Below are 20,237 nucleotides of genomic sequence, written 5' to 3' on the forward strand. Positions count from 1 at the left end.
AGCAAAAAATAACACAAAAGAAAAGTTTCATGTAAAGCTCCTGGAGTGTGTCCAGCTCTTAAAGGCCTGTTCATGTGGGTTTGTGGAGTAACTCTGTGGAATGGTTTACAACAAAGTACTAGTACTATACAATTTAAACACACACAAAAACTTGAAAAAAATAAAATGACCTGTAACTCTTTTAAAGGTTCTTTATGTTTCTGTTCATCACATATAACAACATGGAAAAGACAGAAACGTTAATGGTGATGATGTGATGATGAACGAGGGGCAGGATCAGAGAAGAACTTTGGCTTCTTCTATTTCTGGAACAAGACGAGACAGTTTGTGTTTAACATGATGTTGTTCTGGTTTTATTCTCATGTGTGTTTCATTCTTTTATGTTCGACATGAATTTTAACAACAACAACAATGAGCTTCATTCCTGGTCAACACACATTGATGAGGACACGTTTAAAACCTCAACACATCTGACTGATCATCAATCATTTCATCTTTTATTCTTTATTCAGGTTGAATAACTGCAGTTTGTCAGAGATCAGCTGTGATTCTCTGGTCTCAGCTCTGAAGTCCAACCCCTCCCATCTTAAACATCTGGGCCTGAGTGAAAACGACCTGAAGGATTCAGATGTGAAGCAGCTTCTTGATCTTGAGAAGAGTCCAGACTATAAACTGGAGTATCTGATGTGAGTAGAGGTTCCAGTCAGTCCATGCTGCTTTCATCAGTATCGTCCTAAACACAGTTAGTATCAAAGATCCAGTGTTTCCTGTAAACCTGCAGCTTCTCAGTGAAGCTGTGAGAGGAGAATGGAGACAGGCTTCAGGATTGGACAGAAAGACAGAGAGAGAGACAACAGTCAGCCAATCAGATGAGCCAGAAGCTTGTTGTGATCATGTGTTTGAGTTGATGTGAAGACGACTGTTGTTGTTGTGTTGATGTGTCCAGGAAATAAAGCTGGATTCCAGCTGACAGCCTTCCAAGATGTATAGAGACAGTGGTGGTCATTCATCACATCTGATCAACAACTGATCACAGCTCTGAGATCAGTCTGACTGAAGCCTGCACATCACAGAAGCAGCGTTACATTTAGTAACCATGAGTTTCTTAGTCAGCTGATCTTTGTTTCCATGGAGCAGCAGTGAATCCATCACTAAAGTGTTGGTGCAGTAATGAAGCGTTCAGGACTCTCAGCAGTTTCTTAGTGAAATGTGCAGAGGAAACAGACTTGATGCTAAAAGTCTCTGCAGGTCTGTGTGTGTTCACTCCAACACGTTAACATGAAGCTGAAAGGAAGCTGGCTGAGCTCCACAGCTGCTCCACTGCTGCTCTGAACAGGACTCAAGTCCCTGCTGCTCTTTCTACTGGATGTGATGATGAAGGGAAACACTCTTTCACCTCCTCTCTTCTTTCTCCTCCTCTCTACAGGTGGGAGGACTAATAGTAAACAGGAGGGTGTGTGTTGTGAGAGGATGAGCTGTGTCCTGATGATCCAGAGGGTGAAGCAGACTCTGACTGGACCATGTTACTGGGAGGTGGAGAGGAGAGCTTCATCCACATGGTCTCCATTTAAGACCATCAACAGAGCTGCACTTCAACTCTTCACAGAGCTCCAACAAATCAAGTCCAGTCCCTCATCAATGATTCAGACACATGTCAACCTGCCAGCATCAACAGTCCTTCCTGATGTCGTCTACATGTTTGCTCCTTGTCTCCTCTCGTCTCCATAGAAACAGTAGATGTTTGATTTATTCCAGTGGTTGTTTCCTGTTGGTAGAACTGGTGGTGAACTGTAGGAACGATTTAAAAGCAGCTGGAGATAAAACATGAGGCTGTGGACTGTAAAGCTCTCAGTCAGACCAGAGACTCCATCAGATCCATGCTGGAGCTGGAACGAGTCTTCTTCACTTACATCCACAAATACATGAGTGCAGGTCATCCACAGACCAGGTGAGATGATCATATATATCAGATACATCATCACTAGTCTACATGTGATCATTGATGGACAGTTATCTAACAGCCATTTAAGAAGCTCAGATGAAATAATGACCTGATGTTATTTCATTGTTGGGAATTGATTCATGTGTCACTGTGTAAAAGTCTTTGTATCATGTGATGAACATGTTGACTTCTTCTAATGTTTCATGTTAGTTCACAGACTGATCCGTCTCTTCAGTCTCCAGGTGACTTTAATGTTCAACAGATTAAAGAACGTTGGTTTGACTGGAGACAAAGATGAAGTCAACCTCTGGTCCATCTGCCTGGTCAGTCATAGTTCTGTGTATCTGTGATTTAGTACAGGTTACCTCCCTGTTGTCATCCTAACAGTGGTTTGTGTTCATTTTATATAGTGTATGACTGCATGTGCTTGGTAGGTTCATTGATTGTAAACTGGCCGTAGGTGTGAGTGTCTCTGTGTTGGACTGAGATAGACTGGAGACCTGTCCAGGTTAGACCCTGTTTTTGTCAGACTACTTGTATTTTTAAGTGTTTCTACAGTAGTAGTAGTTTTTTTTCTACAGTGACGCCCTCATTGTCATTTGTTACAGTTCATTCTCTTGTCGTCGTCTTTACTCTGTGACTCATCACATGTTGAAGCCACGTGAAGCTTGTTGAGATTATATATGATGAGATTATATTGATGAGGACTTTCAGGTTCTTTTAAAGTGTTTATCAAATGTTTTTAAACCCGATTAACTCAGTTTCACATATTATCTTTGATCTCTTTTTAAAGTACACACCTGAAGTATTTTTCATTCACCTATGAAATCACTTTTCATAAGTTTGAGTTTTAATAAAGATTTTAAACCAAATGTTTCTCAGAATCAAATGTTTCCCTCTGACTAGATAAGTAATAATAAAGCAACACAACACAGGAGTTTAGAAAAATACTCCTCAACTATTTACATAAAGAAAAGATTATGGCTAATGAAATAAGAAAATGCTATAAAAATGTTGAAACCTTCAAAATAAAATGTCCCTCTTCTTTTAAAGAAACAGTCTCAATGCTGTACCATATATAAATGTATTATAAACCTTTAACCCTTAAAACAGATTAACTCAGTTCAGTTTCTCAACTCCAAAGTCACTTAAACTAAATCTGTGGTTCCCCTCTCACCTTCCTGCACTGTCTCCTAAAGCTGCTGTTCTGTGTCTGATCCACTACAATCCCAGCTGGACACTGGAAGGGGATGATCTTGGTCCTGAACAATCAATCAGTCATCACAGCAAAGTGGAACGGTGTCCAGCGACGCACAAACTCAGCAACCACCACAACAATCAGACTCACGGCTCGTTGCCTCGTCCCTTGTATCGTCATGAATATTTAGTTTCAGTTCTATTCACAATGTGCATGATTCACACTGCACCTGCAAAAAAAATGAAATATACGTGTTATGAACAAGTATTTGTGAGTAAATCAGCATAAACATTTCATTCTACTTTACCATTTCTATCATGTTCTTATGGCGTCTGCTTCAAGAAAGGAGACACCACACAATAATCTTCAACATTCCCTAAAAACACACATTTCATTAGTTTTTAACTGCACAAACAAAACACATTGATATGAGAAAATGAATAATATTAACATCATGAAGGGTCTGAATACTTTCCGTACCATGTTACAACAGCTTCTATCAATTTAAACTTATAAATGTATAAATAGAAAAGCTGGGATGAATTAAACAGTAGAAGTGAGGTGAATATTGACTTCAAATGAATGCATTGGCAGCAGCATGTACTGGCAGCACAATCTGATGGTGCTGTTGGACTATCAAAATATGCTCCTCTAAACTTTCCATTAAAACAAGCTGGGACTAATGACACGGGGGTAATGAGCTGAATACTGGCTTTATAGTATTAGTATTATATTAAAACGTCAAACATGCAGAAAAATGACAGTTTTACAACACAAACTACTTGTTAGGTCTCTGAGTTAAGGGCTTACGTCACAGCGAACACACGCAGTAATTATTAAATGATCCAATAATATAGAAAAACAGCAGAACATACATACCTCGGGTTGGTAACTGTTGCGTCCAGACAGGGAGCGAAATGTTCTGTGTGGCAGTGATGACGTAGCGCGCATGCTCACAACCACAAAGTAGCACTTTTTCGATGCGTAGCAGAAAATGACAGAACACCGGCAACTAAACTGATTCAGAAACTAAAATGTACAGTAGCAGAACCTGATGCGGTGCTCGGGTTCGTTGTGGCCCAAAACGTAATGAGCGCTTCACTCGTCAGCGAGCAAAATAAAACGAAAGGTACCTGAATGAATGTTTGTGTCCCGTCCTTCCTCCAGCAGTCACAGGCTCACAATCGTGTCAGCATCTCCCAACAGACTCCGTCGGTCGCCATCTTTTCTCCTCCCGCTCGGCCAGAAGAACCTACAAGTGACGTCCTGGTTGCTCCAAGTTCTGTCTGGGTCTCTTTGTCTTCCAGCCGAAAACAGCAGACAAACCTCTCAAACAGTCCAACGGAGGGAGTCAAACTTTAAACTAACAAAATCCACTGACTCGAGGTTACGCTCCAGGTGGCTAATCGTTAGCATTGGCGCTAATCATTAGCATTGGCGCTTTTACTCTTCTCACTGGCTGTAAACAATCATCAGACACTAGTTCCACCCGGGTTTATGCGCTGCTAACCAACAAACTAACCCCTAAATCTCTGTAGGACGTTCACTCTTTAGCTCTGGCCGCTCTTCTAGATCGTTCCACCCTCTCTCCTGTCCGAGCTGAAACACCTCAGACAACAAAACAACACAGGAGCAGGTGAGAGAGGAGACACAGCACCTGGCAGCAAACAGGTGACGACAACATTATAAAACATTACACAAGTTCCATTAGAATTCAAACAATATGTAAACTACATTATCAATTCAATTTAGATTAAAAATAACTCGTTAAGGTTTCTAATCCTCCCCTGAACAGCAGCGCCCTCTGGTGGAACCTCTACTGTAAAGACACCACTGGAAATAAACATTTAAACAAACACTTAAACCTTTATGTATTTTTTAAATTATTTTTTTTCCAGAAATAATTCTTCATGTTTATATGTTTTCTGTTAAACCTTGACGTCTCCAATATAATGACCAAGTTAATCATCATGAATGTGTTCACTCTGAGATTCTGATCTAGTTGTAGTTTGAACCAAACTGTAGTCATGTTGTGTTACTGTAGAAAGAAGTTGAACTAAAGCTCCTAATAACCAACCACATCATCACTGTGTACAGCTCTACATCTAATAAAGCTCAGCTCATCTTCTACATTTCATCTTCTACATACACCAGCAGGAACATCACTCTACGTCCACACATGGAAGTAGAGTGATGTTCCAGCTGGTGCTTTGTTAAATACCAGATACAGTGTGTATCCATGAGACAGGATACCAGGTCTAATTCAATCTGGAGGGTTCATATCAAAGCAGGTGAAGTTGTGATCTACACTGAGTCCAGTAGAGGTCGCTGCTGCTTCAGTCTTCACTCCAACCAGAGACACTGAAACCTCCTCTATGGCTGAATCCTTCTGTAATGATGATGGATGGCAGATGGAGAGCAGAAACAGCGCCACCCATAGGCCTGGGATATGTACTACAGGGTCCCTACAACTGGATGCAGTTTTTCAATGAACTATTTTTTATGGAGAAATTCTTGAAACAAAGAAAACAGGAGAAATAAAGATGGTTTTGGTTTGTGTGGACGTGGCCTAAGTGGCCTCCATCAGGCCCTGCAGCCTTGAGGGGGTTCACCTGCCTTAGAGCTGCCATGACCTGGGTCTGGGTTACCTGGAGTGAGGTCTCCTCTGGGTTTCAGGGGGATTTTGTGGGGGTGTCTCTGTTCTGTTTGTCAAATGCTGCATAAAACCTGACTAATGTTTGACAGACACCAGTCAGTGTTTATCCCAAATAACTCATCATTTCATCTACATTAAGTTTATTGTTCATAAATACAGAACAAAAGAAGTTTAAATGTGTAGTAATGAGTTGTAATGAAGTTGGCTAAAAATATGTAACACACCATCTACCAGTCTGAGGTCAAAGACCAACACATTTGTCTCTGATCACAACCACACACACAATAATTCACTGTCTATAGAGTTTGATGGAAATGAGGTCAATCAGATTCAGATTCAGGAAACTTTATTTAAGGCTCAGTGAGCAGCATGAGGTGGAAGAACAAGACACTTTAAGAACAAAAAACAGAAGAATAGAAATGAAATAAATGTATGAACTATCCAGACTGTCCATGGAGGAAACATGACTGTATGAGTAAAGGGACTGAAGCCCAAATATAATCAGGAACTACATGGATTATATATTAACATGTTATTGCAGAGGTAGTATGAGTAATTAACATATTAAAAAATAAAATAATAAAGTCATAAAATAAAGATTTGTAAGTCGTTTGAGCCGGGAGGACAGAAGACACGAAGACAACACGTTAACAGGCTGAACTCACACTAAACACACAAACATTCAGGACATTAACTTTCCTTTATCCTCAAATATCACCAACACATTTCACCCTCCACTAAATCACTTACATCAAACTGTTTTTGTGTCACTTTCTCTATTGGTTGAATATATAATTAACCCCTTGACACCAGTGAGTTGACCTTTCCCTCTAGCGCCACCATCAGGACAAACGTTTAAATTAGAATGAACGTATTTTGTAAAGTTTTCATGTTGGTTCTGGTGATGATATGACCTTTCCCTCTAGCGCCACCATCGGGTCAAACTTTCTACTTTAGACTTGGTGCATCTTGAAAATCTTTCATCCAGATCTTTTCTAACTTGTAGTGCACGTCCCAAAGGATCCAGCTCTTATGTGTTTAATGTGTTAGTATGAACTACCAACGCCCCGTCCCGCCCCGCTGGGACAAATAAAGTCTAAAGTCCAAAGTCTACCTGACAGGTGAAGAGTTTCTTGGTTTCAGTTTAGTTTCTCTTTCACCAGGATCGTGTCGCAGTTGTTTTTGTCTCTGTGTCAAACTCCGTGTGAAGGTAATGAAGCAGTTTTAAACTTTTCACTTTATTATTTCCATCAGTGACACAGTCTTTGATTTGAAATCTGTCTCTAGAAGTTTGATCTGCTTTTCTAACAGGAAGAGGTGTAAGTAACTAAATACTTTTAGTCCAGTTCAACATAGAGACACTTTATACATGAGACAAACATTTGGCCGCTGGAGTTGAGTTTAGATGGATGAGGAATGGTGCAGTCCTGTTAGACTCGTAAAATGTGGACTTTAGCAGCGTGTGTGTGTGAGTGTGGATGTATGAAACTGTCTCTATGGATGTTTGACGTTAAAGTGTGTATGGGGACAGTTTGTGGGTGTGAAAGACTGATGGACGTTGTTAACAACTGTATGTTTGTCTTATCTAGCTCAAAGGTCGGCTCTGAAATGACAATGATTGATTTGTGTTGATTAAAGGAAGAACATCACATATATGATGTGTAGTAACTAGACGGTGCTGAAGAAAGGCTTAAGGAAGCTCATTTAAACATCTGCAGTTTCCGAAACCAAACACAGGATATCTCAGAAATGATTTTAGAGCAGGATCTGCACATAATAGTATTTTCACAAACACATCTGGATCCATCAATAAACAACACTCTACTAAATATCAATGGATCCAATATTTCTAGGTTAGACAGGAATATAAATGGAGGAGGAGTCGTAATGTCTGTTCAGAGTCACATCCCAGTGAAGCTGAGAGAGGATTTAAGAAGAGCTGGAGTGGAAGTAATTTGGTTCCAAACTCAATGACCTTATCTAAGACCACTATTAATCAGCTGTTGCTGTAGACACCACATGCTAATGTGAGGTATCTTGATTTAATGCTGGATAGGGTCTGTGGTTTAAATAATGAAGTGTACTTCCTGGGTGACTTGAATATTGATTGGATATAGAATCCTGTGCACTTAGATTGAAGCTGTATTCCTGTGGAAACACGTGTAATCTGACACAAGTAATTAGGAATCCAACCACAATCTGTTCTAGGGCTGATGGCTTCAAATCATCCAGCTGCACTGACTTCATTTGTGTTCAAAGGCTCCATCAGTTCCTGTAGGCTGCAGGTCTACCTGTAAACCACAATTTAGTGGCAATAGGAAGAAAGACTAAGGCACCAAAACCAGGTCAGAAGATTCTTTTAAAGAGAATATATGGATATTTAGATGAGAGTTTGTATTCTAGTGATGGAAGAACAACTGACTGGTCTAAAGTCTTCAGGACCAAGATTCTATCAGGGCCTTAAATGTGTTTACTGGTGTGTTGGTGTCAATTATTGATAGACATGCACCTATAAAGAAGCTTCCAGGGAGAAATGTTAGAGCGCCATGGTTGGACTATGAACTTAGAGACGATGAGGCAGAAAGAAATGGAGCCAAGGCTGCAGCAATCAGATCAGGGGACACACTACAGTGGGAGATTTAGCACAGATTAAGTGTTAAATGTATAGTTTCAGATTGGAAGCAGGCATTAAAAGAAGCTCCTAAGCTTCACATATTTCTGGGTGATACAGAAATAGAACAAGTTATGCATTATTCAGTTGATGACATTGGTGAAACCCCAGGAAGAGTAACTGTGGTTAAGTTCCAGCAGCTAATGGGATCTAATAAATAAAATAGATAGAGGAGAACGATCACTAACTTTATACAAGTCACATGGTTTGAGTAACTTGCTGAATTGTTGCTTATTTGACAAAGATCTTGTAAAAGGCTCAGGCCTTAAGGGAGGAGACGGATAAGAGTAGTGTCTTCAGTCTTTAATCAGCTGTTCAGTCTGTTTCCATGGAGACAAGTCTTCATCCTGTTTGACTCTGGACCAGAGAGAGACAAGATGAGATGTGTCTGAGGAGAGGAGGAGCTAAACTAATGCTAAGCTAACCAGAGTTCATAAAGACACAGTCTGCACGTTAGTATGAATCATTGAGGAAGAGAGTCAGCAGCTCCAGGTCTGAGGCCTCGGCCTGCAGGTCTTCTTCATGGTAGAGACTCAGATGAAACTCATCAGCTGTAACGCTGCAGAATAAAAACTCCTGGTTCATCTACGTTCTAGTTTTCATGGACACTCGTTATGTGAGTCCACAAACTAAACGGAGACAAAGACGTCTGGACTAGAAGGAGTTTCCTCCAAGTGTTCAGCTCTAAATGTCTGGTGGAGAGTTTAGGTTTTTATCACCTGAAGGTCACATGACCAGAGTCTGTTACTGACCTGGACCTGGACCTGGACCTGGACCTGGACTGGTGGTTCTCTGATGATCAGACCTCAGTCCTCCTCCTCTGACCAGAGACGTCTTCCTTTACTCCTCTTTAAACCATCTGTCTTCTCTGGAGAACATGTGGACATTGTTGTCCCTTGTCCTTCAGGTGTAGGTGGACAGATGAGTCCTGACCTGAAGACCTTGTTTGAGTCGTAGAGAAGATAAACTCAGGATGAGGTTGGGGGAGGACATCCAGGCTACCTTGTGTAGACACTTTGTTTCTTAGTGGCCAAAGTTCAAATAGTGAAGTATGTTTGAGGAGAGAAAGAAACAGCTGATGGCTCTGAGGTGAAGAACATGTGCCTCGCTAGGATTATCATCTCTAACATGATCAGTCAGAGAGTCTGAGGTTTCTTCATGTTTCTGTCTGGTTTGTTTTCTGGTGCTCAGGACGTTTTCCAGTGTTCAGTCTCTGGCTCTGGGTTCCTTCTCCAGCTGATTCATCAGGAGGCAAAGCTTGATGAAACAGCTGCAGACTGAGCTGTTGATGGTCAGTGGGAGGACTAGTAAACCTTTACCACTACAGAGACTCATCTGATTCACGCTTCACTTCTACATATCACTCCAGGGACATTTAGCTTGTGTTTGTCTCTGTGTGGACAGACATGATGAGAGCTAATTGTTGATGATTGGTCCACAGAGTCCACCTGCAGAGCTCAGAAGTTCTCAATGGTCAGTCTACCCAGCAGCATCAGACACAGCTGGACTCCATCTTTCTGGTCTGTACATGTACAACAACTACTTTCCATTATGTCCATGCTGCTCTTTGTAGACCAGTAGATTGTCAGTGTATCCAACATGGATCTGATGTTTGTCTCCATGGTTTCAGTCTGCTTGTGTCATTCATGTCGTCTTCTGTTCCAGCGGCTGGAGGACAACATCATCACTTTTATAAGAAACGAGCTGAAGAAGATCCAGAAGGTCCTGAGTCCAGATTACCCAGAATGCTCAGAGAGTCAGACGGAGGATGAGGAGGTGTTGGAGGGTGAGGATGAAGAGCAGAGGAGGAGCAGCAGAGATTTATTCCTGAAGATGACAGTGAACTTCCTGAGGAGAATGAAGCAGGAGGAGCTGGTTGATCGTCTGCAGAGCAGTAAGAGGATTTCTCTAAACATTGAAGCTGCTGGAGAAATGAGACATTTACTAATGTCTCAAGAGATGAACCAAGATATATTCACACACTCATTCTTTAGAGCAATGACATGTTGGAATATTTACTGGAGAGTTTATTCATTCATCTTATTTGTTGTTCATTCATTCAGGTCATGAAGCTGCAGTTTGTGGACGTAAAGTTAAATCTGTTCTGAAGGAGAAGTTCCAGTGTGTGTTTGAGGGGATTGCTAAAGCTGGAAACTCAACTCTTCTGAATGAGATCTACACAGAGCTCTACATCACAGAGGGAGGGACTGTAGAGGTCAATGATGAACATGAGGTCAGACAGATTGAAACAGCATCCAGGAAACCACACAGACCAGAAACAAGCATCAGACGAGAAGACCTCTTTAAAGCCTCACCTGGAAGACATGGACCAATCAGAAGAGTGATGACAAAGGGAGTGGCTGGCATTGGGAAAACAGTCTTAACACAGAAGTTCACTCTGGACTGGGCTGAAGACAAAGCCAACCAGGACATCCTCTTCATATTTCCATTGACTTTCAGAGAGCTGAATGTGGTGAAAGAGAGAAAGTTCAGCTTGGTGGAACTTGTTCATCACTTCTTCACTGAAACCAAAGAAGCAGGAATCTGCAGCTTTGAAGACTTCCAGGTTGTGTTCATCTTTGATGGTCTGGATGAGTGTCGACTTCCTCTGGACTTCCACAAGACTGAGATCCTGACTGATGTTACAGAGTCCACCTCAGTGGATGTGCTGCTGACAAACCTCATCAGGGGGAAACTGCTTCCCTCTGCTCGCCTCTGGATAACCACACGACCTGCAGCAGCCAATCAGATCCCTCCTGAGTGTGTTGACATGGTGACAGAGATCAGAGGCTTCACTGAGCCCCAGAAGGAGGAGTACTTCAGGAAGAGGTTCAGAGATGAGGAGCAGGCCAGCAGGATCATCTCCCACATCAAGACATCACGAAGCCTCCACATCATGTGTCACATCCCAGTCTTCTGCTGGATCACTGCTACAGTTCTGGAGGATGAGTTGGAAACCAGAGAGGGAGGAGAGCTGCCCAAGACCCTGACTGAGATGTACATCCACTTCCTGGTGGTTCAGGCCAAAGTCAAGTATGATGTAGGAGCTGAGACAGATCCACACTGGAGTCCAGAGAGCAGGAAGATGATTGAGTCTCTGGGAAAACTGGCTTTTGATCAGCTGCTGAAAGGAAACCTGATCTTCTATGAATCAGACCTGACAGAGTGTGGCATCGATATCAGAGCAGCCTCAGTGTGCTCAGGAGTGTTCACACAGATCTTTAAAGAGGAGAGAGGCCTGTACCAGGACAAGGTGTTCTGCTTCGTCCATCTGAGCGTTCAGGAGTTTCTGGCTGCAGTCTACATGATCCACTGTTACACCAACAGGAAGACAGAGGAGCTGCAGGACTTCCTGGGAGGAAACTACAATACCTCACCTCTGGATGAGTTTCTGAACAAAGTCATGATTAAAGCCCTGCAGAGTAAAAATGGTCACCTGGACCTGTTAGTTCGCTTCCTTCATGGCCTCTCTCTGGTGTCCAACCAGAGACTCTTAGAAGGTCTGCTGGGTCAGAGAAAGAACAGTCCAAGAATCATCCAGAGAACCATCAACAAGCTGAAGAAGATGAACACTGATAAAATCTCTCCTGACAGAAGCATCAACATCTTCCACTGTCTGATGGAGATGAACAACCTCTCAGTTCATCAGGAGATCCAAGAGTTCCTGAAGTCAGAGAACAGATCAGAATATCTCTCTGAGATCCACTGCTCAGCTCTGTCCTACATGCTGCAGATGTCAGAGGAGGTTCTGGATGAGTTGGATCTGAATCAGTACAGAACATCAAAAGAGGGACGACGGAGACTGATCCCAGCTGTGAGGAACTGCAGAAAGTTTCAGTGAGTCCTGATGTCATAAACAGAATCAATCAGTGGAGATTAGTAGTTTAGTTCTTCAGACGTTCTCATTCTTCTTCAGTGTTCCACTTTTTCTGAGTTGTCTTATCATTCACTCCATCAGTTTGTTAGTTTAGCTGAAGCAGCCTCTGAGGCCTCACGTTACAATGATCAGAGGATATTGAAGGCTGTTTCTAGAGTACAGAATAATCCTGAAGTCAGTGAAGTGGCTCCACATCAACATCTATCTAAAGCTCGTTAAGATCAACATGAGCCACCATAAACTACTGATCATCCCACACAGACACTGACCCATCAATGCAGCATTTTATTGACTGAGTTCAATGTTTCATTTTCAAGTCGAGACACATGGTCTTGATTTTACGTCTTTCTTTATATTTGTTTCCTGTCTTGTTGCTGTAGAGAAGAGTTGAAGCAGGAAATGCTCAGAGGTCTGAATATAAGAGCAGAACGGTAGAAGTCTGACTTGTTAAAGAAATCTGAAACACACAAAGGTCAGAGTTAAGTTTAAAGATAAAATCCTGAGAACATCTCAGGATCTGATTGTTTGTTCATTGTGTTTGTGATGAAAAACTAAGCTGATGACAAGAGGGACCTGGACATAGAGAAATTAATCGAGTGAACCCTCCTGTCAGTCATCCACTCTCTTTGTCTCAGTGATGGATCAGATCCACTGACAGACTGTGGACAGTCTGGAAGCCTCAATGTAACTCAGTGTTGTCTCCATTCATCTAAAAAAAGGTCTGAGAGAGATGATAGCAATGATTGTTTCCTGTCAAACACAGTCAGAGAAGATGAGCTCAACCACTGATGTGGAGACAAAATGTCCCACAGGATGTGTCCAACTGTCCACTCATCAACACATCACCTTCATAGAAATGTCTTCTTCCATTATAACACCTTTTATTTATTTGTCTCATTACAGACTTGTTGACAGTGGACTCTCAGAGAGTCACTGTGAAGTCGTGGCCTCAGCTCTGAAGTCCAACCCCTCCCATCTGAAACATCTGGACCTGAGTTACATCAACAATCTGGAGGATTCAGGAGTGAAGCATCTGTCTGCTGGACTGGAGAGTCCAAACTGTAAACTGGAGACTCTGAGGTCAGTTTTCATTTCTTTTCTTCTCAGGCTTCTGAAGAATGGAGATCCAGTTTAGATGAGTTCTCTTGTCGGGACTGTCAGATAGAAAAGGAGCTCAAAGAGTTGAAATGAAGGAGCATCATGTTCCTGAACATCAGCAGGTATCTCCTCAGTCATCGGTGGTGGGTCTGATCACAGACCACATCAAGTCCAGTCTTCACATATGTTGACATTAACAGAGTTCTTGGCGTCACTAATCATTCTTTCTGTCCATACTGTCTGTGGACAAATCCCCTTATAGTCTGACTCCAATCAGATCAGATGGAGGGCAACATCCACAGTGTTGTTGTGTTGATCTTTAACTCATCTTGTTCTTCAGCACATCCAGTCAGTATCAGTTTGTGTTTCCACAGTGTTTCCTGCTGAGCTGCAGTGGAGGGACAGGAACTCAAAGAGGAACTTTGATTAGTGTCAGTCAGACTGCCGAAGCTTCATATTAGTGTCAGCTCAACAGTGGAGTTGTGTTAGGAAGAGACCACTTCACAGTCAGTGTGGACAGCAGGAATCTCAACAACTCAGGAATCAGTCCATATGACATGTGACTGTTGTTTGAAGACACACTTGAACATGTCAACTTGTCCTTTAACATTTGAATGACACAAACCTCCTGAGACACCAAATCCAGGAAGAAGAGATCCTGGAATCAAAGAACTAATCAACAGTTTGTAGTCCAACATGTGTGAGGAGATATTGATCCTGTAATGAGGTCAGCAGCATCTTATTGATCTGTGTTGACATCAATAGTTGTCTGAATGTTGTGCTGACGTTTGGATGATGTCTGTAGAAGGCTGACATGATGAAGATCCACAATAACACAAGGACAAAGTCACTCTACTCATTTTAGAGAACAGCTCATTGATCAGGACACATTTCACATCATCATCAATCATTTCATCTTTTATTCTTTATTCAGATTGAGTTGCTGCAGTTTGATCAGCTGTGATTCTCTGGTCTCAGCTCTGAAGTCCAACCCCTCCCATCTGAAACATCTGGACCTGAGAAACAACAACCTGGAGGATTCAGGAGTGAAGCAGCTGTGTGGTTTTCTGGAGAGTCCAGACTGTAGACTGGAGACTCTGAGGTCAGTTCACTGTCTGTTACTGTTGTAGATCTGATATGTTTAATCACCAACTGAATCTAATTTATTTTCATTAGGTGTTAAACAGTTGCATGCCGTGGGGGAGGAACAATCTCCTCAGTCTGTCTGTGGAGCAGGACATTCACAACAGTCTGTCACTGATGAGGACAGGCTGAGGGTGCGCCCTGGTTCTTTTAAAGTCCACCACCATCTCCTTGGTCTTGGTGGTTAGAGTCGCACAATGCCACAAAGTCCTTGATCAGTTCTCTGTACTTCACATCTTGTTCACCCTTGTTCTGTACGTGGCAGAACTCCGAATTATACCTAACGTCCGACATGTACAGAGTGAACAGGACCAGAGAATGCGCATTTCCCTGAAGTGCTCCTGTGCTGCTGACCATAGTGTCGGATCTGCAGTCCCCCAGTTGCACATACGGAGGTCTGCCTGTCAGGTAGTCTGATCCAAGCCAGGTGTGATTCAAGTCCTGTCTCTGTCACTTTGTCCTTGAGGACCAGAGGCTGGATGAATACAGCTAATATTTTTTAATATTCGTTACTTTTGTCATCAAGGTACTTTTTGAAGGAGTACTCAGTAATTTGATTACTCTGTCAAGGTTACCGTGGCAACACTGATAATGTCGAGCTCCATTCCTGGTCAACACACATTGATGAGGACACGTTTAAAACCTCAACACATCTGACTGATCATCAATCATTTCGTCTTTATTCTTTATTCAGGCTGATTGACTGCAGTTTGTCAGAGATCATCTGTGATTCTCTGGGACCAGCTCTGAAGTCCAACCCCTCCCATCTGAAACACCTGGAGCTGAGTGAAAACCACAACCTGAAGGATTCAGGAGTGAAGCAGCTGTGTGGTTTTCTGGAGAGTCCAGACTGTAGACTGGAGACTCTGAGGTCAGACTCCATGTTTTCTTTGTGTGCTGAGATAATTAAGATGGTAAAGTTGTGGTGACATCAGGCTGATATTCTACTGATCCACACTGAGGATCTTCATGGTAAAGTCTGTCTCTAACCTCACATCTTTTATTCTTTATTCAGGTTGAGTTTCTGCAGGTTGTCAGAGATCAGCTGTGATTCTCTGGAACCAGCTCTGAGGTCCAACCCCTCCCATCTGAAACATCTGGACCTGAGTAGAAACATCCTGAAGGATTCAGGAGTGAAGCAGCTGTGTGATTTTCTGGAGAGTCCAGACTGTAGACTGGAGACTCTGGAGTGAGTTCACTGTCTGTTACTGTTGTAGATCTGATATGTTTAATCACCAACTGAATCTAATTTATTTTCATTAATAACTTTATTGTTCCTCAAGGTGAAGACAAATAAAAACTAATTTAAATAACTGATTATGTTCAGTGATGCTGGTAATGAGTTACTTAGTTACTTAGTAACTCATTACTGTAATCTGACTACTTTTCTCCAGTAACAGTAATCTAACGTGTTACTGTTTCCACAGCAGTAATCAGATTACAGTTACTCCTCCAAGTTACTGTGCGTTCCTATTTGTCCATTTTTATCTTTTCTTTCTTCTTGCGTGTCGGGGAGCGACGTCACGTATGAGACAAGTCACGTGTTCAGCATGAGGACGACTCAGGTGTAACACCACACAGACACACAATGTAAACAACAATGGAGGGAGGAGAGAGAGGAGCGTTTCTGAGCTGGAGATAGAGACACTATTTAGAGTTTGTCTAAGCTAAAGACAATAATATCTGTGGAGCCGTGGTTAGAGGAGCAGCTTGGAGGCTGAAGGGTAACAGGTTCACCTCCACCATGGATTTTATTTCATTTTTTTAAAATTCAAGTAATAAAGTAACTTTTAATCTTAGGGACTTTGAAAATCAAATGATCAATAAAGTAACTAAGGTACTTTTCAAAGGAATGCTCATTAATCGGATTACCTTTTCAAGGTAACCGTGGCAACACTGATGATGTTGAGCTTCATTCTTGGTCAACACACATTGATGAGGACACGTTTAAAACCTCAACACATCTAAATGAATCATCAATCATTTCATCTTTTATTCTTTATTCAGGTTGAGCTGGTGCAGTTTGTCAGAGATCATCTGTGATTCTCTGGGACCAGCTCTGAAGTCCAACCCCTCCCATCTGAAACATCTGGACCTGAGTGACAACAACCTGAAGGATTCAGGAGTGAAGCAGCTGTGTGGTTTTCTGGAGAGTCCAGACTGTAGACTGGAGACTCTGAGGTCAGACTCCATGTTTTCTTTGTGTGCTCAGATGAATATGATGGTAAAGTTGTGGTGACATCAGGCTGATATTCTACTGATCCACACTGAGGATCTTCATGGTGAAGTCTGGTTTCTTCTTCTGTGCTTTATTTTCCTGCTGATGAAACGTGGAGCTGATCAAGCAGCTGATTGGTTGTTGGAGCCATTGATCAGTAGAAAACATTTGCTTCTCCTAGTTTCTGATGATCTTCTTTTTTCTGGTTTCTCTCATTGTAAACTGAATCTCTTTGGACTGAAGACATCACCTTGTCCTCTGAAAACTGTCTCAGATTATTTGATGTGGATTTGGTTTGACAACTAATCAGAGGAATGTAAAGATCAGTGATGAATAATTATTTGGGCGTGGGACCAAAAATGGGTGCGGGCACTCATTTTGACCCGTGCCCATAGTGAGTAGTAAGTGAGTTCAGACACAGTATTAGTTTTCATTCTAGTTGTTCATCCAGTAAGCAGCCAGAGGATAGGTTTTATCAGCCAATCAGCAGCTTCTACACCAATGTGGACTTTTAACCCCGCCCATCAACTGTATCGTCACCAGCAAATGATCCAATGAAATGAATGATGTTGACTCACAAGCTTTTCAATCTCAATCAATGAGCCAGAAACAGATGGTAGCTAATAATAGGTCAAACAAAGCACCCCCCCACCCCCCCACCCCCACCCCCACCCACACACATACAAACACACACATACACACACACACACACACACACACACACACACACACAGAAACACACATACTGCCCATCCTCCATGTAAACAAGGTAACTGAGAGAGAAACAAACCCTCCAAAGATATAATTCCATCTCACTCTTTTTGTGTATTGAACAAATACACAACCAATCCTGGTTCACTAGTGGTGAACAGATGATGAAACTCTCAGTGATTCCAGGAACTTTGTCTCTAATCTCACATCTTTTATTCTTTATTCAGGTTGATGAGCTGTAGGTTGTCAGAGATTAGCTGTGGTTCTCTGGTCTCAGCTCTGAAGTCCAACCCCTCCCATCTGAAACATCTGGACCTGAGTAGAAACAACCTGAAGGATTCAGGAGTGAAGCAGCTGTGTGGTTTTCTGGAGAGTCCAGACTCAGACTGTAGACTGGAGTCTCTGGAGTGAGTTCACTGTCTGTTACTGCTGGAGATCTGATATGTTTAATCACCAGCTGACTCTAATTTATTTTCATTAATAACTTTATTGTTCCTCAAGGTGAAGACAAATAAAAACTCATTTAAATAACTGGATAATGTTGAGCTTCATTCTTGGTCAACACACATTGATGAGGACACGTTTAAAGCCTCAACACATCTGACTGATCATCAATCATTTGATCTTTTATTCTTTATTCAGGTTGAATAACTGCAGGTTGTCAGAGATCAGCTGTGATTCTCTGGTCTCAGCTCTGAAGTCCAACCCCTCCCATCTGAAACATCTGGACCTGAGTGGAAACAACCTGGAGGATTCAGATGTGGAGCAGCTTCTTGATCTTGTGGAGAGTCCAGACTATAAACTGGAGACTCTGTTGTGAGTAGAGGGTTCCAGTCAGTCCATGCTGCTTTTATCAGTATCGTCCTAAACACAGTTAGTATCAAAGATCCAGTGTTTCCTGTAAACCTGCAGCTTCTCAGTGAAGCTGTGAGAGGAGAATGGAGACAGGCTTCAGGATTGGACAGAAAGACAGAGAGAGAGAGAGACAACAGTCAGCCAATCAGATGAGCCAGAAGCTTGTTGTGATCATGTGTTTGAGTTGATGTGAAGACGACTGTTGTTGTTGTGTTGATGTGTCCAGGAAATAAAGCTGGATTCCAGCTGACAGCCTTCCAAGATGTATAGAGACAGTGGTGGTCATTCATCACATCTGATCAACAACTGATCACAGCTCTGAGATCAGTCTGACTGAAGCCTGCACATCACAGAAGCAGCGTTACATTTAGTAACCATGAGTTTCTTAGTCAGCTGATCTTTGTTTCCATGGAGCAGCAGTAAATCCATCACTAAAGTGTTGGTGCAGTAATGAAGCGTTCAGCACTGTCAGCAGTTTCTTAGTGAAATCTGCAGAGGAAACAGACTTGATGCTAAAAGTCTCTGCAGGTCTGTGTGTGTTCACTCCAACACGTTAACATGAAGCTGAAAGGAAGCTGGCTGAGCTCCACAGCTGCTCCACTGCTGCTCTGAACAGGACTCAAGTCCCTGCTGCTCTTTCTACTGGATGTGATGATGAAGGGAAACACTCCTTCACCTCCTCTCTTCTTTCTCCTCCTCTCTACAGGTGGAGGAGGTCATGGTGATAAAGAGGAGGGTGTGTGTTCTGAGAGGATGAGCTGTGTCCTGATGATCCAGAGGTTGAAGCAGACTCTGACTGGACCATGTTACTGGGAGGTGGAGAGGAGAGCTTCATCCACATGCAGGACTTCAAGAAGAATCTTCCAGACCGTTTAGTGCTACTGTATATTTGAATGAACAGAACCTAGAAACCCATTAAACCATGCAGTAAAAGATACAATCATTTATATATATCGACAAGGTCGGGGTTCGAGTCTAGCTCCGGTCTTTCTGGGTGGTGTTTACATGTTCTCCCTGTGTCTGCATGGGTTTTGTCCGAGCGCTCGGGTTACCTCCAAACACATGCTCGTTATGCTAATTGGTGACTCTAAATTGACCCCAGGTGTGAGTAGTTGTTTGTCTCTGTGTTAGTCCTGTCATAGACTGGAGACCTGTCCACGGTGGACCCCTCCTCTCGCCCAATGACTGGGATAGACTAAAGTAACTCCCACAACCCTAGTGAGGATAAGAGGTAGTAGAAGATGAGATCAATAACGTGTATGTGGTATGTTTTGTTTTCCTGTTATATTTTATATATATATATATATGTCTGTCTGTCTGTCTGTCTGTCTTTAATACTATCAATTTTATTACTATTGTTATTGTGATTGATTGTATTAACTATGATTATAGAAGTTATTATTATTAGTATAACTATATACTATACTCCTATTATATTACTAATATATGCATATGTACACGATATGCGTTAGCACACACATAAACACATCATGTTTGTTTGTTTTTGATTTTAGCAATATGTTAGCGTTTCCCTTTCCACAGTAACATATTATTAACCAAAATGACACAATGTTTTTATTTTAGTATTTCAGAGAATATACAATCACACAACCACACAATCACAGTACTTCTCAAAAGTCAGTAAACAGAGATGAACATTATAAAATATTGATGGCTGCTCTTGATTATTTTTTGTAACCTGTAGTTATTAAATCACAACACATTCACTGGCCACTATATTGGGTACACTAGAGAATTCGTCCTAATCTGAATAATGTCGAGTCAGAAATGTGCTGATTCACTCTGTGGTGCTGTTAAACTGGATTAAATTAAAAGTGTGTCTGTCTGCTATTTAGCCTAGCCCACTG

General features: G+C 42.0%; 1 protein-coding gene across 1 annotated transcript; it reads left to right on the forward strand.

Annotated features, from left to right (window-relative positions):
* The first annotated feature begins 9,728 nt into the window (after nucleotides 1-9,728).
* On the forward strand, nucleotides 9,729-19,126 carry LOC125020442 (NLR family CARD domain-containing protein 3-like). Its single transcript, XM_047605774.1, has 7 exons — nucleotides 9,729-9,758; nucleotides 10,578-12,304; nucleotides 13,248-13,424; nucleotides 15,280-15,456; nucleotides 16,593-16,766; nucleotides 17,742-17,904; nucleotides 19,076-19,126. The coding sequence occupies exons 1-7, from the start codon at nucleotides 9,729-9,731 to the stop codon at nucleotides 19,124-19,126; spliced, it is 2,499 nt and encodes an 832-aa protein (XP_047461730.1).
* Nucleotides 19,127-20,237: the final 1,111 nt, after the last annotated feature.

This window comes from Mugil cephalus, chromosome 1, assembly GCF_022458985.1.
Source record: "Mugil cephalus isolate CIBA_MC_2020 chromosome 1, CIBA_Mcephalus_1.1, whole genome shotgun sequence".
Taxonomy (NCBI): Eukaryota; Metazoa; Chordata; class Actinopteri; order Mugiliformes; family Mugilidae; genus Mugil; species Mugil cephalus.